The sequence below is a fragment of the Microtus pennsylvanicus genome, chromosome 13, assembly GCF_037038515.1.
Source record: "Microtus pennsylvanicus isolate mMicPen1 chromosome 13, mMicPen1.hap1, whole genome shotgun sequence".
NCBI classification, from domain to species: Eukaryota; Metazoa; Chordata; class Mammalia; order Rodentia; family Cricetidae; genus Microtus; species Microtus pennsylvanicus.
In genome coordinates, this window is record NC_134591.1 from 12951698 (window position 1) to 12979507 (window position 27810).

A 27810-nucleotide genomic window follows, 5' to 3' on the forward strand; every position below is an offset into this window, starting at 1 on the left:
CCCTCTGGATTTTAGGCTTTTTTTTTCTACCAGAGAGAAATTGCTTCGGAATTCCTACTTTTTGAGGGTCATTTTTTATTTTTCAGTAATCTGGTAGCGAAACTGAGGGACCTAAGTCATTCTTTATATCTTTATCCCTACCAGACCAACTATAATAGCATGTGTTAAGTAAGATGTTAAAGGTTAGTTTTCCTAAGACTCAACTGTCATTGTACTGATTTCTGTTTATACCTCTTCAACTCTATTTTGTTTTAAATTCTAGAGTAACCAATATAGAAAAAAAGATACACATAGCTATCTAAATACTGTCTTTGCCCAGGTGTACAGGTGAACCCCGCCCCCCTTTACAAGTTTGAGTATTGGTAGGAGCCACATTGAAGCATTGATTATAGTTCTTGTTTTTACTGTTCTTGTGGATTGGGCTCTAGTAGGCATGGCTAGCTAATGTGAGACATCTGTATTCTTTAAGCCACATGTAAGAAACATGTAATGGGGCCGGGTGGTGGTGGCGCATGCCTTTAATCCCAGCACTCGGGAGGCAGAGGCAGGCGGATCTCTGTGAGTTCGAGACCAGCCTGGTCTACAGAGCTAGTTCCAGGACAGGCTCCAAAGCCACAGAGAAACCCTGTCTTGAAAAAAACAAAAACAAAAAAAAAGAAAGAAAGAAAGAAACATGTAATGATGATAAACAGAAAGATGGGATTTATTCAGTATGGTCACTTTGGCAAGAGAAATCAAATCAAGTTCATCTTCCGCATGAAAACTTAAGGCAAAAGCTACATATAGCTAAGTAGTCTTGGACCTTGGTATGGTCCTTCCCATCATTATTGTCTGGGCCCCAGTTTCTCTTGTTAGGTTTTCTGCAGGTTGTCAGAACTCTGAGAAATTTCTTCTAAATGACAACATTCCCTTCTGAATATCAGCTGGATTCAGTATTTTCTTTCCTTGGGCATGAGATTCCAAGAAGAGTTCCAATGTATTGCTATCCGTTGTTTCAATACTAAGCAAAGGGAAGGTCGGGGACATAAATTTCTTTTTAGAGTATCTTCATTCCTGGTAGCACCCAATTTCATGTTCATTCTCTCTGTGTGTTTTTCTATCAAGGAAAAATAAAAAACAAAATAAAATAAACAAATAAATAAAAATGGAACAAGATAAAACACACAGAAAAGGCCCTCAATGCAAGTGAGAAAATAGTAAGATAAAAATGCCAGAACCAAACCAAAAGCATGAACCTGCATAAACATGCATGTGCACAGAGATACAATTCATTTTGTGTTTGCCAGCTTTTCCTGGGTAAGGTGATTGCCCTGGTATGTGATTGATATATCCAATTATACTCCACTGGATAAAACTGACTTTTTCCTTTGTCAACAGTGATCAATTGCAGATAGCTTCTTGGTGGTACCCAGTGTCCATTTCTCCCTTGCACCTAATTTGAACCTGTGGGGGTCCTATCTGTGAATTCATATGTGCATCAGTCCTTTTGTGTCTGGAAGACACTGCTTCTTTAGAGTCATCCGTATTAGATTTATTTTGATTAAGATGAATGATATGTCCTATTATTGTTATGTTCTATTAATTAAAATGGAAGGAAGAAAGGGAGGGAGGGCTAGCTGAGTTTAAAATACAAGGTTTTTTTCAGAGACTGTTTTGGAAGGAAATCTTTATAGAATTCTATATATTCAATATAACATTTCATAGTTTTGTGAATTGTTATGACTCCAGTAAGTATTATTTTATATAAGCAAGAGGAATTTTAATGCTTTATAAAGGTTTTATGATTCAAAAATATCATTTTCATAGACTTTAAGAAGCTAAGAGTACCTAATTTTATAAAGTGGTATATATTTAGTAGGCCTTGCTATACAGTCACACATTCCTTTTATTTAAGCATTCCAAAAATAATTTTAATGCTCACTTTAAAAAGAAAACTAAAAAGCTTAAAACAAGTAGAGTTTTATTTCTCAATTATTTTAGGAGCTTCTAGAGATAAACTGGGCTTTTTCTTATGTTTTTTTTTCCTCTTCTGTCTCTCATTACATGTTATTTCTTTGTTTTGTGTTTGTGAATGTATTTGAACAGTTATATGCCACAGTGTCTGTCTGTTCAAAAGACAATCTGTAGGAGTCTGCTCTCTCCTTCCATTATGTGGATTCAGGGATGGAAATCAGGTTATCATGCCTGGAGAGAAGCACTCTACAGACTGAGCCTCTCATCAGGCTCATGTTGTTTACGACTTGGGTCTGTGTTCCACAATATAGACATGCACTTCCCTTTTATGAACATCTATGATGTTATTTCTTTTACTTTAGTGAAATAAGGCTGCTGTCCACAAAAGACAGAAAAACGTCTAGACTGCTAGTTTCAGAGATAAGTCATAATTTGCCATGACTTTTGTTTTTATATGACCATTCAGATAAAAGGTACATATGGGCTGGCATGTTTATGTGAGTGGCTTATTACCTTGTAAATTATCTCTGTACCTCATCAATACTGCTGTGTCTACTAAATAAACAGGCAGAACTTGAGAGCAGTTAGGATATAAAAGAGCAGAACTAAATAAATCATACTGGTAAGTAAATGGGAAGAAAAGTTAACTGGGAGTTAGTATCTAGGTATCTGCTCCTGCCTCATCCCTAGGGCATAGGTAGGAGCTCAGAGTTGGAGGGACCAGCCAAGAGCTATGGCAGTGTTTATACCAGGTCCTCATTTGAGTCTGTCATTCTCCTTATCTTGGTAGTCCTCTGGGGGAAAAATAAAGAAGGGTTGGTTATGTTTATAGGGTTCAGTGACATTATAGACTCCAAGCCATGTAATTATCATTGTTTATATTAGTACTGTAATGTCCTCCCTCATATAAGTGCCACTATCTTGGTGGCACAATTAACTATAACTGTCTCTCTTTGCACACACGTTAGTCAGGCTGCTTCAATGTGCATAGCGCTAGTATGTGACTGCCTGCATCTCCAGTGGGGACTAGGTCTCCGTGTGTTCCCAGGCTTCACTTGGATCATGGTGACTCTTTGCAAGCCTTCCAGTTTAAAGACAAACCCTCCTGTATAGTTGCTTTACAATTTAAAGTATTGCTTCTCTCAGGAAGCCATTAGCACATTCCTACTTCTTTGCCCTATGTCAAGTTGCAATAGAGAGAACAAGGGAGAGGGTCCAGACATACCTCCAGTTTCAATCACAGGAAGCCATAGCCATGAAAGAAAGTCAGAGGAAATGCTGAATGTAGTTCTCCAGACTTTCATGTTTTCATAGGCTGTCATCAGGCCTTTCTTGGGAACTTTGACACCATTTTGAAATGTTCCAGGAATAAATAGCATGGCTTTTTCTACTGGGTGGCTTTCCTGCCATTGCATATATTGATCAGGGTTCAAAGTATAACCACAGGTTATTGTGTCTTTAGAAAAGTGAATCAAACTGGGAACAAATGAATGATGAGTGAAATAGAGACACTTTATTGAAAAAGAAAGGTATTCTAGAAAATGGACATTGACTATATAGCATGAAGAAGGCAAGTCACCAAAAAGCTACAGGCCTCTGGTGTTATCAGTTATTTTAGAGGTTATTTATAAAACCACTTTGCTTGACTGTGGATATCACAGGGCTCTTCTCACACGTGATATTGTTTTCTATTTGGGGTGTGTATATGCGTGTAGTCCTAATGGGGATGAGTTTCCAGTCTTCCTATAGCTAGCTTCTTTTACATTTTAATTTTTATTCCTCTTTCTCCAACTCTGCTTTCCTATGACAACTACTTTGTTTTCTACATTATGGGTACTCTGTAAATACCACAGAATTTTAAATTAAAAAAATCAATTTAATTAAATTCAGTTGATAAACTTTTACTGTGTTAAGTAAGGAAAATGAAAGTTTTAATAAGAGGGTCACTAGCTTAGTCATTCTTAAACTTCTTAACCGTGTGGGTGGTTTTGCAGTGGAAGCTGAAAAGATGAAGTGATGAAGTTTAAGGAAGGATTGATTTAATTTTTCCTAGCAAAAAGAAAAATAGTTTATGTTTCCATGAGATGTTCTGATCTCCTTCTCCAAGGCTGAAGAAGATGACAAGAAAACCCAGTTATTCTATTTCATTCATAATATGCTTGATAAAATAGGCTTAGCATCTGACATTGATATCACAGTCATTTAAGACTACTCAATGTCTGTTACCAGGGTGATACCTTTTTCTGAGTCTTCTGCTCATTTTGTTTTCCTCATTTCTCTCAAGAGTCACCTGAAATTCTAACCATTGACGAAGAAGTGGAAGAAACAGAGTCTTGGGCAAAGCCTCTCATCCACCTTTGGCAGACAAAGTCTCCCAACTTTTTGGCTGAACAGGAGTATAATGCTGCTGTGGCAAAAATAGAACCACACTGTGCAATTTGCACTCTGCTCATGCCATACTACAAGGTAATTTGGAGGGTGGCTACCAACGTATCCTTCCACTGTTGTATTTTCTTACGGGCTTTTGATGAGCTCATTTTTTGTCTGTTTGTTTTTAGTGTTTGTTTATATTAGTGCATTTTAGAAACTTGCAATTCTAAATCCAGTTATTTTACTAAAAGGCACCAAACTTCTAACTTAAAGCCTGGAAAGAAAACATTTCACAGAAAAAAATATACTTAGTATTTTTTTTAATTAAAAGTATTCTTTAATAATATGGATATCAGTGCCCTGCCCTCCCCTTTTCTTTTCTTTTTTACCTTTCCATCTGAAACATGCCAAAGACATACCCAAGACTCACTACAAATTGTGTATTTATTCACCATTATCAGACTACTATGCTTGTTGATTCCATCATTATTTCATGGATGTCATTCTGACAGCATCTTAGCTCAGGCATGACTGTATTCTTCTGAATACACACAAGAAAGCGATCTTGAATGCTGTATAAATTAAATTATATTGTGTGCTTTAAGGTACAATATATTAGAAAACCCACTAATACGATCATTATTTTTAAGTTGTGATGTTGGATTTCCCTCTGTATGCAATGAATATGTTCTATTATCATTGGTTAATAAAGAAATTGCTTTCCAACAAAGTTGTGTTTTCCCTGATAGAGTCATAAAGACTTCGTTCAAGATCATGAATTTCTAAAAGTGTTATGTAATAATTATTTAATTTGGATGTTTTAGAACTGGAGAGAGTGAAATTTCTTCATTTTCAAATTTGTAATTAGTAGTTTATTTACTTTTTGTTTTACTTTTTTTTTAATCTGTTAATTATTTGCTTTTATCTTATGTAGCCACCTCCTAAGCAGCTTAGGCTACAAGACCTTTGCACAAAGAAGAATGTCAACATGTAAATTGACATGTTATAGTAATATAATAAAAAAATATTTCTTATTATAAAAATTTTAGAAGTTGATTTATTTAAGATCTAGGAAATAATGAAGGTAATCCATTAGCTGTAATTTCCCCATGTCTGCTGAATGATGACAGTCACATCTGGCACATCATTCTTATCTGACCACATATGCCAGTATGTCTCCTTATTTCAAGCTTTCTCTGGAGTTTAAACTGCTGCTCATAGAAAACCTGAGCATTTATATGTATTCTTTGAAGTACATCTACATAATATTTTTTAATAAGCCAAAACAGGCATTAGCCTAGTACAAGTAGATCATTGACAAGTATAAGCAGAAGTAACTGTGCATTCCTGAAGTATTTTGGAGCATCATAGTTTAAAGAGTTCCTCACAATCTTGTATGAAACCACAGTTCTTTATTTTTTACTGAGTGATTTCTGAATAGGAGTCTGTAGAGGAGCATTGGTAAAATGTTGCCAGTTAAATTAAAGAAAACAATGAGAAGTTGTAATTTAGTGGCTAGAACATGTATAAATGGATTAATGAATAAAAGCTGAGCTCTTTCATGTCTTTAATCATGTGTGTGTGTGTGTATGTATTATCTTTCCAGCCTGAGAGCAGCAAAGAAGAAAATGATTCTAGATGGGAGACAACAGTAAATGAAGTGGTTAAATCTGGAAGAAAGACTAAACCCATTATTCCAGAGATGTGTTTTATTTATAGTGAAGAAAATATAGAATATTCCCCCCCAAATGCCTTCCTTGAAGAGGATGGAACAAGCCTTCTGATTTCCTGTGCCAAGTGCTTTGTGCGGGTTCATGCAAGTAAATAAATCTATAGTTTTCCAGCCCTTGACTTTTCAGTATTTTACATAGCCCCTATAAATCACCTCATTATAACCTGTCAATATACATGTTGGCATTCTTCTTTGTGCCAAGGTCTTGTATCCTAAGCTGTTCAGGAGGTTACTACACCATTTCTGTAGTGCTGGGGTTGCAGATGTGTACCACCATGCCTGGATTTATGTGGTAGTGAGACTGAGCCCAGGACTTTGTACATAGGAGGCACAGCCTGCCAGCAGAGCTGCATTTCTACTCTTCTCATGAATATTCTTAATGGCTTCCGTTAAGATTATGAGTAGAGATAATCATCCTTTTCTCCAATTTTATGAAGCCTCAGTGAAGAGAACGTGTGAGTATTTTATTGTCATGAATCAAGGTGACATCATCATGGAGCTCCTTCACTTATTTGAATTTTGTATTTTCATAATAATAGATTGTGAAAATTTAATTTCCATCTTTAGTTTTGATTGAAGACTATTTTTATGACTTTTTAAGACTCATTTTGTGTGTTCCACAACTTAATATATTGAATTAAATATTTTTTCTTATAAAGATAGAGAAATTCCATTATAGTAGTTGGGTTCCATATGTTTCACATTTTTTTTTATTTTTAAATAGGTATATATTTGTAAACATAGATTTACCACATAAGTCCCTTAGAATATATAGGGAAATTCATTACATATTACAAATCTATTGCAAAGTATTTCAACGTTCCTGATTTTTCTCAATTACATTTATCTGTTTTGGGGGCATTTTTGTTTTTTTCCTTTTATCTTTTGTTGGTAGGGGTCAAACAAGAGCCTCATGCATACTAAATGTTTCTTGTGCCACTGAACCACATCCCAGACTCTTATTCCCAATTCTTTTTTTTAATTTTATATTTATAATTTTATTAGATGCATGAGTATTTTGCCTATATGTATATATGTATTCTGCATGAGGTGTTGGTGCCTCGGGAAGTCAGAAGAGGGCTTCCAGTCTTCTGAAACTGTCGTTATAGCTGGTTGTGAGCTACAGTATTGATGTTAGGAATCAAATCTGGATCCTCTGCCAAGGCAACAAGTTCTCTGCAGTACAGTAATAGCAATCTTTTTATACTAATACAGCTTTGGAAGATAACACACACACACACACACAGACACACAGACATATGTATGTACATTATTTTACCATACATTCCTATGTATAGCCAAGACACAAACCCCAGCCAACAATAAATATAGTCACCAGCTATGCAGTCTCACCATTCTAATCCCATGAACATGATTGAATTCAGCATTTGGTTTGACTTGGTTACATATGATATGGTTTTCTTTGATGCATTGTATTTCTGAATTTTTTCTTTTTCTGTCTCTATTATCACATTTTGGTGTTAAAATTTACTCATTTATTGGTTCCAAGTGCTTCTATTTTAGGAATTAAGGATACTGTGCCTTTCTCCCTACTGCCTATTTGCTTTCTGTTACATCGTGTCCTCTTTTTTCCTTTCCCATCCTTGTTTCCTATTCTCTTTCCAAGAATTTTTCTTTGTAGGTGGCAGACTATGTACATCCTATATTCTTCTGTCTAAGTATTCTCAAATACTGATAATATATGTGCTAGTTAGTTTATTTGTTGATAGATTTGCTTACTTGTTTATTTGTTGCTGAAATTTTAACCTAGTAACATTTGTAATATTATGCAATTACTACAAATATTTGCACCATCTTTCATCTTCACACTTAGTTTAGGCAAACACTGAATTGAAAACAATTTTTTTTTTTTTTTTTGCTAATCGTGGACTGTGCAGCATTTGCCCCAATGACTGAAATACATGTCAAACTTTATTAGCATATGCCAAAACAGCTTTATGAGTTGCAACTTATTTTGAAATATTTATGTAAAAGTGACAATGTTAACATTACAGTTTGAAATTTTACTTTTATCCTTGCAAGAATTATCTCTATGATAATATTAATATGTATACTCTGAAGCTTGGTGTTCTGGTGGGCCTTTTGACATAGTTCTCAGGAAGCTATGGCAAGAGAATCAAAAGTTTCATTCACCCTGAAGTGTATAGCGAAAACTCTTACAGAAAATTCCAAATAAATAAGTTTTTTAGATGATTCCGTTGCTTTGCACGCCTGACTTTCTGTGTTTCATTGTCACAACCTGTATACTAACCCTAGAACCTTGTTCTCTGACCTCCACATAATTGCTATGGTATGCATGGGTCCACACTGTTACACTTACATCATATATACACACTAATACATAAAACAAGCATGAAGCCTAATCCCAACTAGAAAAAAAGAAATTGTTTTATGCTCGGGGAACTGATAGAATAATAATTTATAAGATATGTGAATCTGAGGTAACTTTGATAGAGGCTTACTTACATTTTTGGTATGCTAGGCATTGAATAACTTCATTTGTTTATTTTTGAAATATGTATTTTTTCCATACTCGATATTTTCCATAATTCCTTTTCGCATACTAGACAGTCTATCCCCGACTTGTAACCTGAAGCATCTTTGTACTTTTTATTTTGGAAATATCTCACTTGATTACATAGATTATCTTTGAGCTCACTATAGGTTGTGTAGGACTTGAATATGTGATCACTATGCCTTAGCTTCCTAGTCATTGGGATCATAGGTTTTTTTATACCAGGGTGTCTGACATTTTAAAGATGCAAGGGACTGAATGCATACTTCCATGTTATTATATTTTAGGTTGTTATGGTGTCCCTTCTCATGATATCTGTGATGGATGGCTATGTGCCCGGTGCAAAAGAAATGCATGGACTGCAGTAAGTAGATTTTAATAGTGTGCTATTCTTCCTCTCTCTGTGCCCACTGTGATCATGGCTAAATCTATTGGAATGGTAAAATGTGTACATGTTATCATGTACATTTATCCCCTCTCTCTCCTAGTCATACTAACGATCAGCTTTGTAGCCATTCTAGAATGTTTAGGTGATATTCTAGGTGTCATTATTCTTCAGATCTTATGAGCACCCTTCTTCAAGTCCACATTTATATTTTCAAGACTAGATTATTTTTATTTAATTTTCTTACACAGTTTGAAATTCTTAGACATAATTCTGATATTCAAGAGAGGTATCTTCATGGATCCTTGAAGAAACCACAATGCTGCAATTTTCCAACCCAGTAGAGACTTTCCCTTTGTTCTTTTCATTCACACCTTAAAATATGTGACTGGTACCTACTCTATGGAAGTCATTAATGTGAACTTTTGACAGAATGTTAACTAGTATTGATTTTCCATTTAAAGACCGCAAATTTCTCTTGGTCTAAGTTACTGTTTTCTAAAAATGCCTTTGGAAGTTTACTTTGAATTGTCTTTGTTTTTTGTTTTGTTAATCTACCATACCATATACATTTTCCATTTAACTGTGTTCTGTTAGATTGCAGTGCTGTGTTCCTCAGTGATGATCTCACAGCCCATATTAATCAGTGGCTAGGATTAGCAGTTGCTCTATTCTTTATCAGTGCTAATGATAAATTGCTAATAGTAAATTTCCTATAAGTTAAAGTCTTAATCGCTGCTCTGATGAATATGAATAGGAAGAACTTATCACAATTGTGGAACTAGGTTTTAGCTATGGAGACATACATGGTGGGTAAACTGAAGGCAACCCAGAGAAATCTTTCAGGATGATTTCATTTTTACTGTTTACTTTGAGCAGTGAGAGAAAGAAAGAGGAAGATATGACCACCTTTTGTGAAATACTCTTTATTGTTCAGATATTATGGCCTATTTGATATCCAATGTAATTGCTCCCATTTAGAAAGCTTGCACATTTTTAGGCCTGGAAAAATTTCTTTTTGAATTTTCTGTGTTACAATCAGTTAGGTGAACAAAATCTAAGTAGATGAGCAGCATCTAAGATAATCAGAAATCTCTGCTTTTAGGCAGTACTGGAATAAATATACCCAGTTCTTATTTACAGGTGGCTATTGCTATACGGTCGCTAATCTGGTTTTTGACCCAATAGGAAGGAAGCCTTTTAAGTCATTTTGATAGCTGATAAAATACCTTTACTTACCTTTAAGAACCAGAAATGAATTTATGAATCAAATTCAACAAGATATTGAGAGTTCTCTGTTCATGATGGCCCTACTCCTATCTTTCTCTGGTACTATTGATCTTTGCATACTAGAACCAGAATCAGGGGAAGGCTCCCCATGCTAGTTCTGATCTACTATGCTTGTTTAATGTGGGATATTTTTAAAATAGCTCAGAGTTATCATTCTTCAGAATTTATTTCAACCCCTTCTCCCTTAAACTTTACAGTATATGTGAAGCCATGTTAGTCGCTTTTGGACTGTAAAGCATAGGGTAACATACCACTTTCCAATGATTTTTAAACCGAGATAACTTCTCATCATTTCATTGAAATGACCTGAATTCACATCGAATTCCTCATTTTGTAGTTTATTCATTTCAAATAAGCGTTTTCTAAAAAGATTCATTCTCTTTTCTCCTGAGAAATAATTGAGTTCTTTTCCAAATATTATGTAAAAATACTGACAGAATTGATAGTTTGAGTTAATGTAGGCCTGGATTTTCTAATATTATCTTTAGTAAATACTTATGATTTCTTTGAATTTTTTTGCCTCAAATATTTGTGTTTTTAAGGAATCCTTTATATTGACATCTTGAGGAAGCATTCTCCTATAGTTAGCTTTATATTCAAAAGCAGTTGTCCAACTGCTTAGACAAAAAGCTCTGAGGGACTTCATGGGAATCTGAGAGTTCAGCTGTGGTCAGATAATATTTCAGTGCTGGCCTGTATATCACAAAATCTCATTCTTAATTATTTCCTGTTATTACTTTTAATATGCCTTGTGAAAATAAAATTTATTCAGAATACAGAATATCCCTATAGAATATTAAGCTTGGGTTTTATAATCATATAGCAAGTATAATTTTTCTAATACTTTTCTTTTATGGTAAATAAAGTTTTGAAAACCTTGTATTTATATTTGTAAAGTATGTAGCAATGTTTTGTAGTAGTCCACTTTTTATTTTTACTATTAAATGCTCAGAACACAGCATTTCATAGTCTTGTCTCCTATTTACTTTACATGCTTTATCACACCCTTCTCACCAATGTTTACTGAGTTCTGTGAGAGTTGATATAGATAAGTTTTTAGGACTGAGCAGTCACCATCACTTATTCTTATGAATTTTGACAGCTATGTGTCTTTGCACTGATTATTATCCACTGCAAAAGGAAGCTTCTCTGACCAACTTTGAAAACAGCATCAATCAATAGATACAATCATAAATATTTAGGAATCAGTGTGACAATGGGTCCCTTTAGCAAAACAACAGTAGTAGGTTTGATTAGAAAGATTATGACCTCCCCAACATTTGACCAGTTTTACAGTACCAGACATAAATTCCTTCTCATTGAAGAGGCCTCAAATCTAGTCAGAAAGCAAGTGGTTCCTCCAGACCTCACTCTATTATTGCACTGAGAGGCATGTTTTGTCTGGTCACTCATTATTGTCAAGTTCAGCGTTAAATAAAACAGGTGATGGCATTTCTCCTTCAGTGGTCTGAATAGCACCTTTTGGCACTGTAATAAGTAGCTAGTGGAGTGTAGGTTTCCGGATCACTTCCGGCTTGATACCTTTATGTGTTACAAGCAAAATGTATTGTTTTCAGTAGCAGGGTCATGGTGGCTAACTGAAAAGCATGGGTATAGCCTATGTTCTTTTGGATGCTTCTGGGACCTCTGATGATTAATTCTTTGTGTAGTGAGATGTTCATTTTATAATCTATGTCTGTTGGTATATACTTTGTCTGTTAGTACTGTTTCCCTTCATCCAAACTGTTTCAAAAACAAAAAGAAAAGAAACCACACATTGACATAAAGAGATGCCCTGACCTAGGACACCTATAAACAAAATCATTTAATTGGATACTTGCTTACAGTTTCAGAGGGTTAGTCCATGGTCATCATGGTGGAAAGCAGACAGGCACTGTGCTTTGAGCAAGAGCTGAGAGTTCATTTCTGATCTACAAATTACGGGGGGAGAACAGAGACAGAGAGAGATTGAGGCTGGTTGGCTTGGACTTTTGAATCCTCAAAGCCTAGCTCCTCAGTGGTTCACCTCTCCAACAAGGCTACACCTCCTCCAACAAAACCACACACATCCTTATCCTTCTCAAGCAGTTATAGTAACTGGAGAACACATATTCAAACATGGAAGCCTATGGATGCTATTCTCTTTCAGACCACCACAGCTTATAACTTAGAGGGTTTTCATAAGTCTTTTTATACATCCTTACTTTTTGTTAACCCATCCTTACCCTTCCTCTTCTGCATCCTGCTGTACATATCCTTGCTTAAGGCTTTATGCCTCCCTCATATCACGTTTTTTCTACTCTCCCTTTTCCCCTTTCACACCCACTTTCTAGCTTCTTGGCCTCAGCAGACATTCCAAATTAAAATACAAATCTTAAAAGTTCAGAGTTAGAATGCACACATTCTAAGAAAGAAAGCATGTACATTTATTGTTCTGTTCATACAACATACCCTACATACAATGTAAAATGATTAAATCTGGACAATTATCATTTCTATTTTTTTTTTTACATATTTCAAATAATTTTCTTTGGTGCTGGTTATGAAACCTAAAAGCTAGAGTGTGCATACCAAGTGTATTGGAACTAGGCTGTTCCCTTAGCTCCTAGATTTGAGTGTGTTTATATTTTAACTTTTATACACTTTTTTTTAGTTAAAAAATAATTACATATTTTTATCTTCATTTTCTTCATCCAGTTCCTCCCAGGTATGCTTCCCAGTTCTCAAATTTATAGCCTTTTTTTCTTTAAATATTTTTGATACATATGTATAAATGTATGTATATATGTACAAACATATAAATATAGTCTTTGGAGTCTTTTGTGTCTGTATCTGTAGTTTCACGACTGACCACCTTATATTTGATAACCAATAGGGTCACATCTCTGGGCATGGGTAGTTCTCCCTGCCGTCATAGTTGCCTATACTTCCTGTTAAATAGTGGGGCCCTGCAAAATTCTCTCTGTCTTATCAATTCTGCACTGATCATAACAGTAGCTTTGCTTCAACTGAATCGTGGTTGTTCTTCCTTGCCCAGGGCCCAAAGGCATATACCTTTATATATTTCAGATCTCTCTGATTTCTTCTTTTTTCTTTATCATATTTGTATTTCAGGTATAATAATTACATCATTTTTTCCTACCATTTCCTCCTTCCTAACACATCCATTTATCCTCCCTTGTTCTCTTTCTAATTCTGGCCTCTTTTCATTAATTTTTGTTATATGCTTATTTATATACATATTCCTGCTCTTTCTGTATATGTTCAGGTATTAATGTAGGTACATACGACTTTTTTCATTGTATTACATAGGATTAGATAAGTTAGGTTTTCAACCTACTTTCTTGTTAAATAGTATTCATTTTGATCCTCACACTTGCTATGTTGTTAAGGTTTCTATTGCTTTGGTAAAACACTATCACCAAGAGCAAGTAGAGAAAGAAAGAGTTTATTTCATTCTGTACTTTCTTATCATCACTTAGGTAAATCAACGGCAGTTCTCAAGGCAGGAACCTGGAGACAGAAGCTAATTCAGTGGCCATGGAGAAGTTCTGCTTATTGACTTGTTCCTCATGGCTTGCTCAACCTGCTTTCTAATATTTTCCAGGACTAGTAGCCCAAGAGTGACACTACCCACCATGGATTGGCCCCTCCCATATCAATCATGCAAGAAGATGTAACCACAGGCCAATTTGGTGTTGGGGGGAGGGTCTCAGCTGAGACTTGTTTGTGTGAAATTGGCATATAACTAGCCAACATTTGTGCATATCAAAGAGTTTGATCAACTCTTTCCCCTAATCTCTCCCCTCTATCCTCCCTTATCCGATACACCACTTTCCCCCCTCCCAACTTTCTTTAAAAACAATACCCATTGAGTAAATATATTTAGTACTGCCTCTTTATGCATGGATGTGGAACCATCTTCTGTAACACTGGTAACCTCTCAGGGACTACACACCAGAAGAAAACAGACATTTCCTTTCCCAGCAATCATCAGTTGCCATCCCTCAGCTAGGAGTGGAATTTCATGAGCCCCTTCACCCTCCATACGGAGAATTAGACTGACTTGATATTGAGCAGGTCTTTTGTATATAATTACAGCTTTTGTGAATTCAGTTGCATAACTATGTTGTAATGTTTGGCCATTACTGTTTATTGCATGAGTGTAGTCCTTCTGGATCTTTGAGCTGGCATTATTCTTATATTGACCAGTTGCAAATCTTTATTAATCTCCACCTACTGATAAACAAAACTGTGTCTGATGTTTCAGGAGAGATGGACCAATCTATGGGTGTAACGATAAGAACTTGGGGATTCCATATTTATTTAGCAGAAAAAAAACATTTAATAGTAGGTTAGTTACCCTTAAGGCCTTTGACTCAGCTGCCTTTTTTTTTTTTTTTTATTTAACACAGTTAGTTCACCAGATATGGGCTCTTTCTTTTGGCATGGGCTTTAAATTAACCAGAATATTATTTCCACAAGAATCTTAACACTTCCTTTTATGCTTCTCTACTACCAGTTTGGTCAGACAGACATTGAATACATATTAATATCTTCAAATATACAGCGAAAGCCTTAACATAGTACTATAGTCTATTAGTCTTCGATTCTTGGTACCCATTCCATCTTACAAAATGGACCCTAAATCCAGTCAAATCATGTTCGTTTCTTCCCATAATATTTGTACCACTATTATACCAGTATATCATGCAGGCAATTCACTGTTTTGGTTTGCAACACTTATAGCTACATGATATTGATGTTTACATTTCTCTTCTTTTAGAGTGCAAAGTACCTTCCAGCACCATGAACGCTATTCATTAGGGATGAAACTGCAATTTAGGCATCAGCCAGACTTTCTCTGTTCAATGATACAAGTGTTTTCTTTAGCAGTAGGGCCTTACCATCAAGTTGTGGAAAATAAGCAATAACCTTGGCAGTAGCCCTTGATATTTGGTGGTGAGGGTGGGTTACATGGGTAGCTTTTGTCCACTGACTCAACAAAATGTGACCCATTCCCAGCGCTGGAGGTTTTACTTTGTAGAAATCTTTAGTGTTAGTTGTTCCTCCCCTTAGTCTTGCCTTTACCCTTTGTTCCCATCTATCTCCCCTCTGAATCCTCCTATTCTAGTTTTTAATTTATGTCTCTATAACACTATTTTCTATTTCTCCTTCCTTGGGAAATCCTCTGGTCCCTTATACTACCTAACACTTCTGTGGTTATTTGGATTGTAGTGTACATATCTAAAGCTTACCAATTAACTTCTGCATGTGAGTAAAATCAATATTTGTTACATCACTCATGATGACTTTTCTAGCTCCTATGAATTTTATAATTTCATTTTTATTATTTAATATTTAAATGTACCATATTTTCCTTTATACATTCCTATCTTGATGGAAATCTAGACTGTTTCCAATTTCTGGCAATTATGAACAGACCAGCAACAAACTATAACATTTTCAGGCTTATTTAGCTCATAGATCCAAGCTCCTCCACATTTTTCTGAACATTAGTTCAGACCACATAGTCTGGTTTATCACAGCTATAGTCCCACTTCTGAATACCAGTTTTCTATATTAGTTACTTTTCTCATTGCTGTGACAAAATATCTGACAAGAAGTAACCTATGGGAGGAAGGGTTTATTTTGGCTCACAGACTAATACACTCCATCATGTAAGAAAGTCCAGGCTTGGGTGTATGTTGGTCCTTGAAACTGACCACAAATCATGAAATGGAAATTTTTGAATTCATGTTGTAATCTTTTTGTTTAATTTTTCTCTATCCAAGTGATAATGACAATCAAAGTACTTTGACATAGGTACACCAAAACCATGTTTCATTAATGTGTCCAATGATTTCTTTATCCAGTCAATGTGAAAATTGAAATTAATTTGACATCTCCAAAGTTCTTTTTCACAACTTCCCCATATTGCAATTATGAATGAAATGGTGGTTCCTTTGAATATAGCAATGTATCCAAGCATTTTCAGCTTTTCTTTTTCCTTTCTGGAACTTCAAATACCATTGTTTTAGCTTAAAACTTTTAGTTTCAAGATGAATGGAAAGGGGTATAGAAGATTTTGTAGAGTTGTTTGGATGAATGGCAGTGGCCTTTTGTTATGGGTCTTATATTTGTGTTAATTTCTCTCTTTAGGAATGCTGTCTCTGCAATTTGAGAGGAGGTGCTCTTAAGCAGACTAAAAACAATAAGTAAGTAATACATTGATGTGTTGAATTTCATCATTTCATTCTTCTCTTGAAATTCTGCATGATAGTTTGCTCTACTCCTCTCCGTCATGCTTCACAGATACTGCTTTCTGGATCTAGGGTGAAAATTCTTCTCAGAGACTAAAGCTGACTGGATGTAGTATAGGGCTTACTCTATTCTCTGCTTTTTATATAATGGCAGCCCTTATTTTGTGAATAGGTTTCTCCATTATTGTCTTCCCTCTTATGTTTCTCCTTTTTCTCCTCTCTTACTTCAGCAATACTCCATTCATAGTTAACAGAACTTTTCTTTTGTTCTCACTTCCTCTCTCTCTCTTCTGTTTTTTTTTTAAATAATTTGGTAGGAGAACTTAACTTCTGTGGGGCAAGTAGTCCTGCCTAGCCCATAGTACTGGAATTGGAACCCCTCATGAAAAATGTTTTGATGACATTAACATAATTTCATATGTATGCACGTGTGTCTAGTTACTTGGAAAAAAGAGTAAAGGAATTTATCATCCCTATACTGATAAAGTGTTGCCTAAGAGATAATATTTAATTTTAGATTCATAAGTTCATCTAGTAAGACTGATATTATCCTATAGAGCTGTCACTAGGTTTTAGATGATGTAGACAGTGTGGACTATGACATAGCTTAGGTGCCTCCTGTAAAAATATATATCATGAGAAATTGTCTTTTTAATAGTATTTTTTCTAGTATGCTAATTTTATTTAACTGTAGAAAAATGCTCTGGTGGAATTAATGGCTGACCTTTTTCTTCCTGTGATCTTAGGACAAAGTGTGCCATTTATTAAGTGAAGTAAATAAGCTTTGGCTAAGCCACATCTAATGGTGCAATCCTTTAATCCCCGCACTTAGGAGTCAGAGGCAGGTGTGCAACTCTTTGTGAGTTTGAAGCCAGCTTGATATATGTATGTGTATGTATATATATATACACACACACTGAGCTCCAAAGCAGCCAGGACTTGTCTTGGAAAATAAAACAAAACAAAACAAAGAAGCTTTGGATTAAATATGGGTTGATATATTTGATAATACAAATCTTCATGATCTCTGAACCTTTTAAGTCCTTATATTTACTTGAAGGAATAACACAAGATACTGAATAATACTAATAACAAATTCATGCAAATTTAGAATGTGAAAGGATGCACAAATGTTTTAAGTAGGAGATCAGGAAACAAACTACATTTCATTTCTCTTAGCTATAGATTCCATTGGTAATAGTGCAATGAGGAAAATTATTTAAATACTTAACTAGTTTTAATTTGTATAGGAAATATTTATATTTCAACTAATTTGCCTCAGAAAATATGGCATATATCATGTATTATATGAAAACATAATTTGTAGTTAACTGAACTTTTACTCTTTTGTCGCGTATTATCCTAAATATATTACACGTGTAGTATCAAATGATAACAAAAACCTACATTTCAGTATTATTATACTTTTTTGAATATATAAAACTATGTTATAGGACTTTACCTGTTCAGTTTTGTATATGTGTCTGTGCCTTAGTGTGCATTCAGCTCAAAAAATGCAGAATAGATATCTCATCTTCCGGTACTAGAGTTTGAGGCAGTTATAAGCAGCCATGTGGGTGCTGGGATCTGCCAAATCCATTTCAAGAATTACTAACCATCTCTCCATCACCGATTACTAGTTACTGATGTCAGAGTATTAGGCAGATGTGCTAAATAAATCTACTTGTCATTGAAGAGGTTTAAAATCCACAACTTCTTTGGGATTTTATAATAGGATTAAGTTTTTGTCTTCATTTCTTCTGTACACCAAATTGAAGTCTGCAAGTTTAGAAAGCTTGCTTATATTTAATGTCTCCTTGTAGGTGGGCCCATGTCATATGCGCTGTTGCAGTTCCAGAAGTTCGATTTACTAATGTCCCAGAAAGGACACAAATAGATGTAGGCAGAATACCTTTACAAAGGCTAAAATTGGTGAGTGTTAAAGACTTTTTTTTTTTTACTTCATACATTAATGTTAATTTCAAATCCTGAATTTTTCTGTTAATTGTTTCCAAGATAATAAATCTAATAGCTTCATTTTATTCCACCTGTATTTTCTTCTGTCCTGAATGTATTTACACTCAGGTTGTTTCCTGGTATATTGTAAATCTCTATAACTGCCATCATTTTCTATTTGCAATATGGGAAAGGGATTAATACATTTCCTAGATTGATATGTGTTGTGGGAATTCAATCTAATAGGCAGTTGTATGGGGAAGCTTGGCCCAATGGGTGTTCTCTGGAGATTTGTTACCCAATGTAAGGAAGATTAAGGCAGCTGTGAGGAGAGCTGGACCCCCAGTGGGAACAATGGAGCAACTGGAGACTACCCAGATTCCTTGTTCTGTTTTGTAGTCATTATGTATGAATTTTGGTATTAATAAAAGTAACACTTTCCTCAGACTTCTCTCTTTTCCTGGCATCCATGTGGCCTGAGACCAACTGGCCTGAGGAACTCGGGCAGCCAGTGTTTATTTTTTCCCCACCCCCATTCCCTACCTCAAACACCCCCCTCCCCCCTTCAACTGCAGGTCTGGGTGAGTACTGCTCAAGGCTGAACTGTGCAAGCTAGCCAGCTGCCTAACCATCTGTCACCTACAGACCCACAGACGCTGTGTAGGTTCTGGTTCTAATGCCCATTATTGCTAACCTCAGTTCCAGCACAAGCAACCTCTACAGTAAAATCTACTGCAGCATTCAACTGTTCTCCCCCATGGGCCACCCAGTGCCTGCTGGCTTCTTACATGTGCTACCATCGGCCCTTACAACTCCTGCCATGTCTGCCTCTCTGCTCATTGCAATCCAGAGCTACAGGCGCAATGGCCAAGTTCTCTGCAGGTGCTAGGGTGTGGACCCTCCCACCCCGGTTATCAGTTCATGTATCTCCAGAGAAAATCAGGCCCATTGGACCAAGCTGCCCCATATAATTCGCTATGGGATGGAATTCCCACAACAGATTGTAAACATTAGACTCTCTGAGATTGTTCAGTAATGCCCTCAAACTCTATTGAAGTTGCCTACTGTTCCTCTCTTTTCTTTGGTTTCTCTTGGTGTAGCAATCAAACCTAATTTTATCATCCCTTTGCCAAGAAGAGCTTTACAGTAAATACAGAAGTTATTTTTAGTTACAGGGTTGTGTTACAAGTAGACAATAGATGCTTAAAATGTCAAGCTCTTTCCTGTTACCTTCTAACCCATTCAGAATTTTTCATAAAAGTCTCCTCCCTGGTTGACCTTTTGAAGGGAATTTTTTTCATTTCTATGTAACACAGAGTTAGTTTGGGCCATGTAAAGTGCATTACTTTCCCTTGTAGCACGTTAAAGTTAGTCTCTCTGTACAAGCCCCGGTCAACTCCTAGTAACTACATGAGGATAAAAGAACAACTGATGGACAAGCATGAGCTCTAAATATCTTCTATTAAAACTATTTATTTTAAAAAAGTTACTAATGTCAGCAGTCTTTCAATGATATGAAACCCCAGAATTGAAAGAGATGTGATGTTAATACTGTGGGTAAATTTGTATTAATTCAAATACTTTACCTATTGCTTTTAAAAACAACTCTGCATGTTTATTTGTATAGAAAACTTCAGAAAGGATAGAATATGTGATATAAGAAAATTTATTTCCTTGAGCAGGTTTTTCCATACAGGAAAATGATTAGTTTTCATAAAATGACACAACAAATGGTAAAGAAGCCTTTTAGTTTTTATCTTAGTCACTCCTGTCTGCTTTGCTTAGTGATGTAACAGATGTTCTCTATTTAGCATATCATAAAATTGACAACAGTGATGATGCTAGATTTATTTTTAAAGCATTTTATTTCTATTGCTAATTTAAAATATTGTAATAATTTGTTAACCTTTTAAACTAAACTGTTTTTGGCAAACACATTATTTATGGTGGGGTTCTTTTCAAAGATTATGCTTTTTAAATTTTTGACAATAATTTACTAACGTGCCTAGTGGGGGTAATTGAGGGGTGTTTTCAGGGTTTTGCTGTAAAGTACTAGCTGACCTGGAATACTCTATGTAGCTGATACTGGCTTGACACTCATAGTAGTCTTCTTGCCTCAGTCACTCAAGTGCTAGGACTACAAGAATGTACCACTGTTCCTGGCAAATGTTTCACTTCTTATTGAAATAGAATGCCACTTTGTAGCTCAGGCTACCCTTGAACTTTCAATCCTTCTGCTTCAGCTTTTTAGCTGCTGGGAGAACAGCTGTGTACCTCTATATTTAGCTCAATATTTTACTTTTTTTTTTTTTACAATCATTACATAGCATATTAAAGTAGTTGCCTTCCCTGTAAAAGCATACTACAGGTTACTGTGTAAAAGTAGTTTGTTGACATGAAGTCTTTCTGTTAAGGAATGGCAAATGAATGGACCTCCAGTAGGCATGTCCAAATGAACTGCGCCACTTTCAGTGGAATTCCCTCCATGGCCCATGCAGGTTTTGAACCCCAAAGCCTCCTGCCTTAGCTTTCTGAGTGATAGGATTTTAGTTATATACCACCATTGCCATCTCTTTATTTTATTGCAGAATTTGGAATATGATGCTTCTTACCTACTCTCATAGAATAAGCTCAATAATTTCTTACTGTCCTTTTCCAGGTGGAAACAGTGACCATTGTGTCAGTTCTTATCTGGCACAACTGTTTCTCATGGCACAGTGGTCTCTTCTGATCAATCAGGTTAAATGACAAAGCATTTAAGTCTGACATAACAGAGAATGAGGAGACTGCTGGGGAGATGAGAGTGCTCACAGAAAGCAGTTGGTTGAGGGATTTGGTTAATATCTTTGGCACTTGGGTGTGGGGGTGTGCTGGAGTGTGGTATAATTTTAAATTTTTTCAGATTCATTTCTTCATCTTCCTTTCTGTCTTCTTTTCTCTTCTAGTTGTGATTGGTTAGCCCTAACCACAACTAGAAGAGGAGCCAAAGTGAACAGAGACAATAATACAAAATAATTATGCAGAGATACAAAATGCATGTTAAAGTAGAATGACTTGTTTTTATTTTCACAATAAAAAATGTTTTAAAACAGCAGGGAACAATTAGGGCCTTGACTTAAAAGGAAATTAATCATGCTTTGATAACTTGTTCAGAGGAAGGAAAGTGGCAGTACAGTCAAGAAGCATATTTATATGAAATGTGTAGATTTGGCTGTAAAGTTAAGAAGAAGACTATTAAAAAAGAAAACTAGTAATCATATGTAGAGAAAAGAAGAGCAAAACAACATTTTTTTTATTTCTTTTATTTGTTATGTACATAACTGGTGGTGTGAATGAGAATTTCTCCCTATAAGCTCATATGTTTAAATATTTGGTCCCCAGTTGATCAAGCTGTTTGGGAAGGATTAGGAGGTATGGCCTAGTTGGAGAAAGTCTGTCACTGTAGCTAGTCTTTGAGGTTTCAGAAGCACATAACATTTCCAGTTATCTCATTTGTGGATCAGATCAGACATAAGCTCTTAGCTGTGGATCCAGTACCTTTTCTGACTGCCTGCTGCCATGACATGGTCCAATGAAAAACATGAGCCCCAAATTTAATGCTTTCTTATATTTTTGCCTTGGTCGTAGTGCTTTGTCATGGCAATACAAAAGTAAATTTTATGCATGCCTATTTATTATATATTTTGACTATCTCATAATTACTTAATGAGGATTAGGATTTTTATAAATGAACCACCAAAGCAGTTTTCTGGATTTTTAGAATTCTTGGACTGTCTGCAACTTTTGAAATGTAGGAAATTAATTACAGAAAACTTCAAATAAAACATTTTCATTTACCTATTCTGTTTGGGCTCATGACCCTTGACCTTTATTAGAGTGGTACCCAATTTTTAGCTACATGTTGGGCTTATGACCTGAGCCATGGAAGGAGAATCATATCTACTTCCTTGTTTTATATTTGATGTCCCTTGGGCAGCTATCATGAAACTCATTCTATATTGGCCTTCTTGTCAGTCCATTAAGTAACAGAATAGTTCAAGTACTGATACTGAGAACATTTTAATTTAAAATTTTCTCATCATGAATGACTCTTTAGCCATGTTTTGAATTAAATGTATTTTCATATCTGAATGTACTGTTGCCACTGTCCACTTTTCATGCCCTTTCTTCACCTAGCTAAGTTAATCCCTCTTGCCCTTTCCGTTTTAGTCTGCTATTTGACTTTTCTTCGCTTTCTCACCTTTTTTATCGTGACTCCCATGAGTCAAAAAGTGATAGCTTCTCCTGTATCTGATAAATAAAAATTAAAATAAAAACATTAACATCATTCTCTTTCATCTTAATTCTTTGAACCCAACTTCAAGAGAATGGATTACCAGAGAGATTTCCAGAGTGAGAACTATTGCACAAGTATACAGAATAGTGTCTTCCTGTTGTTTGATAGCACCCACATAATACGTTCTTCTTAGACAGCACAAGAATTATTGTTTGTGGGGCTGGAGAGATGGTTCAGAGGTTAAGAGCATTGCCTGCTCTACCAAAAGTCCTGAGTTCAATTCCCAGCAACCACATGGTGGCTTGCAACCATCAGTAATGGGGTCTGGTGCCCTCTTCTGGCCTGCAGGCATAGACACAGACAGAATATCGCATACACAATAAATAAATAAATAAATAAATAAATAAATAAATAAATAAATAAATACTGGGAACCTCAATTTCAGTGTTCCACCCTTGTTCCATTTCTTGCCCACAATTCTTCAGTAAACTTAATTCTCATTGTGTTCATCTACATACTTGTGTGGGGTAAAGTTTGCATTCTGCTTTTCATTGTAGGCAAATTATTACATATCTCCCTGCTCCCAAACTGTAAACTCTTGCCATAAACTTGTTGATATTTCTAGTGTCGTGTTGATGTTCCTATTAGCAGAACATAAACTTAACTCAGAACAAAAATATTTTTTTCTATAAAACTTTCAGTAACAGACTTGGATTAAAATGAAAATTTTGTATTCAGTCCTTGGACTTAACTATGACAACAGTGACATCTGTTAACATATCACCACTCAATGTTTGCATTGGGAATGTTAGCTTGTCCTTTAACGTCTAGAAATAAATATCTGGAGATCAAAAAGCAAAAAGGAGTTGATTAATGTTTTATTATTATTAGTGTTCTAGGTATCTGATAAACTAATTTTTATTAAAATATAATTATATAGTTTCCCCCCTTCCATATTCTTTCTCCTATCCCTCTTGTCTACTTCCCCCCACCTTGCTCCCTCGCAAGTAATGTTTTCTTTTTCTTTGGTTTCTTTTGTTTCATTTATGTACAAGTACCTAAATATAAAAATACAATCTGCACAGTCCTTTAGTGATTTCAAGTGTGATTACTTGGTAACCAATTAGGGGGCTCATCCCTGGGAAAGGCTGATTGTCCCTCTCAGAACAGTCATTGTTTACCTGTACTGCTTTGTCTAGGATTGAGGACATATACACATCATAGCCCCCTTTTACCTGTTAATGTGCTAGTTATTCCAGTTATGAAAGAGAACTGTTGAAATAGGTGCGGTGGGGCTGCGTCCCCAGCACCCCGCCGCCTGCACGGCTAGCTTTACCCAAAATAATTACATGGAAACTGTATTCTTTTAAACACCGCTTGACCCATTTCTATCTAGCCTCTTCTAGGCTAGCTCTCGCACCTGGACTAGCCCATTTCTAATAATCTGCTGTGGCCCACGAGCTGGCTTACCAGGAATGATCTTAACCTGCGTCTCTCTGGAGTGGGAAAATCATGGCGACTCCTTGACTCAGCTTCTTTCTCCCAGCCTTCCGTTCTGTTTACTCCACCCACCTAAGGGTGGGCCTACCAAATGGGCCTAGCAGTTTCTTTATTGCTTAACCAATGAAATCAACAGATTGATATATGACACTCCCCCATCAGAGAACATGCAGCAATTTTCCTTTGGGTATGGCTTACCTCAATAAAATACATTTTAGATCTTTTCTTTACCTGCAAAATTCATGGTTTCATTTTTATTTCCAACTGAATAGTATTCCCCAGTATGTGAACCACATTTTTGTTATCCAATCATTATTTGCAGGCTGTGTAGGTTGTTTTCATTTCCTAAGTATTATGAATAGCACAGTGGTGAACATGCCTGAACAAATAGAGTATCATCTGTAGAGTATCCGGTCCTTTAGTCATATGCCAAGGAAAGGATTAGCTGGATCATATGATCGAGTGATTTTCATCTTCTGGAGGATTCCCCACTCGTTCTATAGTAGCTGGACCAGTTTGCAGTCGCACCAGCAGTTTTCCCCACATTGTCTCCAGCATTTATTGTCACTTATTTAGTTGCTCTTTGCCATTTTGCCTACTATCAGATGAAATCTCAAGATTGTTTTAATTTGTATTTTTCTAATTGCTAAGGATGATGAACATATTTTGAGATTCCTTTCAGCGGCACTCCTCTATGATCTTAGCATCAGCTCCTGCATCCAGATTCCTGCCTTTGGTCATCATGTTTGGTCACAGCAATAGAAAGTTAACTAAGATAGTAATACTGACATTGAAGGTATTTGGGAGTGCTCCCTCTGTTCAAATTTTCTTTTTAATAATTTGAGAAGAATTGGCAGTAAACCTTATTTGAAAGTCTGATAGAATTCTTCTATGAGCACATCTGTCCCTGGACACTTTAGAAGATTTTATATTACTATTTCAAATTCCTCATTGTTACTAACCTTTCTAGGTTGTTCACTTCTTTGTTTTATTTTAGTGGTTTGAATGATTCTAGAAATTCATCTATTTCTTTTAGGTTTTTCAAATTTAATGGAGTGCAGAATTTTTAAGTATTCTACTATAACATCCTGAGTTTTTTCATTGTTGACTGTAGTGTTCCCTTGTTTATTTGTGTTTCTGTTAATTTGGTTTATCTTTTTATTTTCCTTTAATTAGTTTGTCCAAGAGTCTATCAATTTTATTAATCAAAGCTCTTTAACACATTGATTCTTTATATTTTTTTTGTTTCTATTTCATTTATGCTCAGATTTTTATTATTTCTTGTCATCTACTGGGTTTAGATTTAGTTTATTGTTTTTTTTTTAAGCTAGATTCTTGAGTTGCATCAAGTCATTCATTTGTGATTATTCTGATTTTTTTTTTGTTTTTTCTTTTTTGAAACCGGATTTCTCTGTGTGTCTGTAAATCATACTGCACATTTGTTTTTCAGCTGCCTAGACCCAAATAATCACATAGAAACTATATTAATTACAACACTGTTTAACCTATTAGCTCAAGCTTCTTATTAACTAAGTTACATCTTAACCCATTCCTGTTAATCTATGTATCAGCATGTGGCTGTGGCCTACTGGTAAAGTTCCAGTGCCTTTCTCATTTGGCAGCTCCATGAGGTCTCTTTGACCCTGCCTTCTTTCTCCCTGCATTCAGTGTAGTTTCCCTGTCTAGCTCTATTCGGCCCTGCCATAGGCCAAAGCAGCTTTTTATTAACCAATGGGGAATCCCACATAATGTAACAGTCCTAACTGTCCTACACCTCACTTTGTTTGCTAGGCTGGCATTTAACTCACAGAGATCTGCCAGCTCAGCCTCCAAATGCTGAGATTATAAGCATGTAACACCACGGCATGGCGCTGAATATTTTATTTTATGATAGACAGTTTGAGCTATAAATTTCTCTCATGGGACTGCTTTTAATGTGTCCCAGAAGTTTCATTGTTTTCATTTTCATTTACATGCAGAAAATTTTTGATTTCTTTTTTGACACATTCATCACTCGGTAAGGGGTTGATTGATTTCCATGAATTTGTGTTTAGTTTGCTGTCCATTTTTAGTTCTATTTTTTAAAAAATATTTATTTATTATGTATATAATATTCTGTCTACATGTATGGCTGCAGGCCAGAAGAGGGCACCAGACCTCATTACAGATGGTTGTGAGCCACCATGTGGTAGCTGGGAATTGAACTCAAGACCTTTGGTAGAGCAGCCATCTCTTCAGCCCCCTCATTTGTAGTTCTATTGCATTATGGTCAGAATGGACACACGAGGTCATTTCAGTTTTTTTTTTTTTTAATTTCTTAAGATTTGTTTTGTGTCCTAGGATGTGGCCTTTTTTATAGAAGTTTCCATAGGGAATGTATATTCTTTGTTGTTTGAGTAGAATATTCAGTAGTTATCTGTTGTGTCCATTTGATATATCATTTAATTCTGATAGTTGTCTTTTTATTTTTTGTTCAGATGAGATATTGAAATCACCTACAATTAATGGTTATATCAACAGATATGCGGCTTTAATTTCAGTTGTATACTTTTTATGAAATTTGGTACCTCAAAGTTTGGTGTGTGTGTGTTTAAGATAGTAATGTTTTCTTGGTTAATTGCTCTTTTGATTAAAATGAAGTGCCCTTCTTCATCTCTTGATTAATTTTAGGTTGAGTCTAATTTTTCAAAGATTAGGATAATAATTTTTACTTACTTCCTCATCTTATTTTATTAGATTGTCTTTTCCACACCCAGTTTTAACTTTGGGGTGGTGCCTGTAAACAGGTAAATTTCTTGTAGACATTAAATAGGTGGATTTTGTTCGTTGGTCTGTTCAACAATGCTGTGTCTTTTGATTGGAGAATTGAGACCTGTAATATTTAATTATTTAGTGTTAATATTGAAAGATATAATAATTATACAGGTTTTTGTTTTGTGTTGGTTTATCGTGTTAATTGTGTTTATATTTTGTTAGTAATTAGCTTTGTTTGTTTTCCTTATAAGTTATCTTGGCTATGTGTGTTTATTTCTCTTCTCAGTCCAAAGTATTGCTTCCACTAGTCCCTGTAGTGTTGGTTTTGAAAACATATATTTTTTGTTTTTTGGCCATGTATATCATGATGAAATGTCTTTTCTTCTTACACTATGACAGTTTTGCCAAGTACAGTAGGCTAGGTTACCACTAGTGGTAATTTAGAGTATATTGATCCACGTTCTTGCTTTCAACGCTTCTATTGAGAAACCAACAGTTAATTCTGATAGGTTTTCTTTTATATGTGACTTGAGGTTTTTCTCAGCCTTTCCATATTCTTTCTTTGCTCTGTATATTTAGTGTTTTATCTATGATATGCATTTAGGGAGTTTCTTATCTGTTTAGTGTTCTGCTTCTTGTATCTATGTATATGTCTTACTTTAGTTTGGTGATATTTTCTTCTATGCTATTGTTGAAAATCCGGCTTGTGCCTTTGACCTGGATTCTTTTCCTTTATCTATGATTGTGATTCAAAGATTTAATCATTTCATTGTGCCCCACATGTTTCTTTTCTGT

General features: G+C 35.4%; 1 protein-coding gene across 3 annotated transcripts in view; it reads left to right on the forward strand.

Annotated features, from left to right (window-relative positions):
* Kdm4c (lysine demethylase 4C) overlaps positions 1 to 27810 on the forward strand; it is a 173327-nt gene that overhangs the window by 109015 nt on the left and 36502 nt on the right. For all 3 annotated transcript variants that reach the window (XM_075947215.1, XM_075947216.1, XM_075947214.1), the window contains 5 exons: positions 4238 to 4419; positions 5930 to 6143; positions 8879 to 8955; positions 16429 to 16484; positions 18353 to 18461. In XM_075947215.1, the coding sequence (XP_075803330.1) occupies positions 4238 to 4419; positions 5930 to 6143; positions 8879 to 8955; positions 16429 to 16484; positions 18353 to 18461 (638 nt within the window). The remainder of the gene's footprint in view (positions 1 to 4237; positions 4420 to 5929; positions 6144 to 8878; positions 8956 to 16428; positions 16485 to 18352; positions 18462 to 27810) is intronic.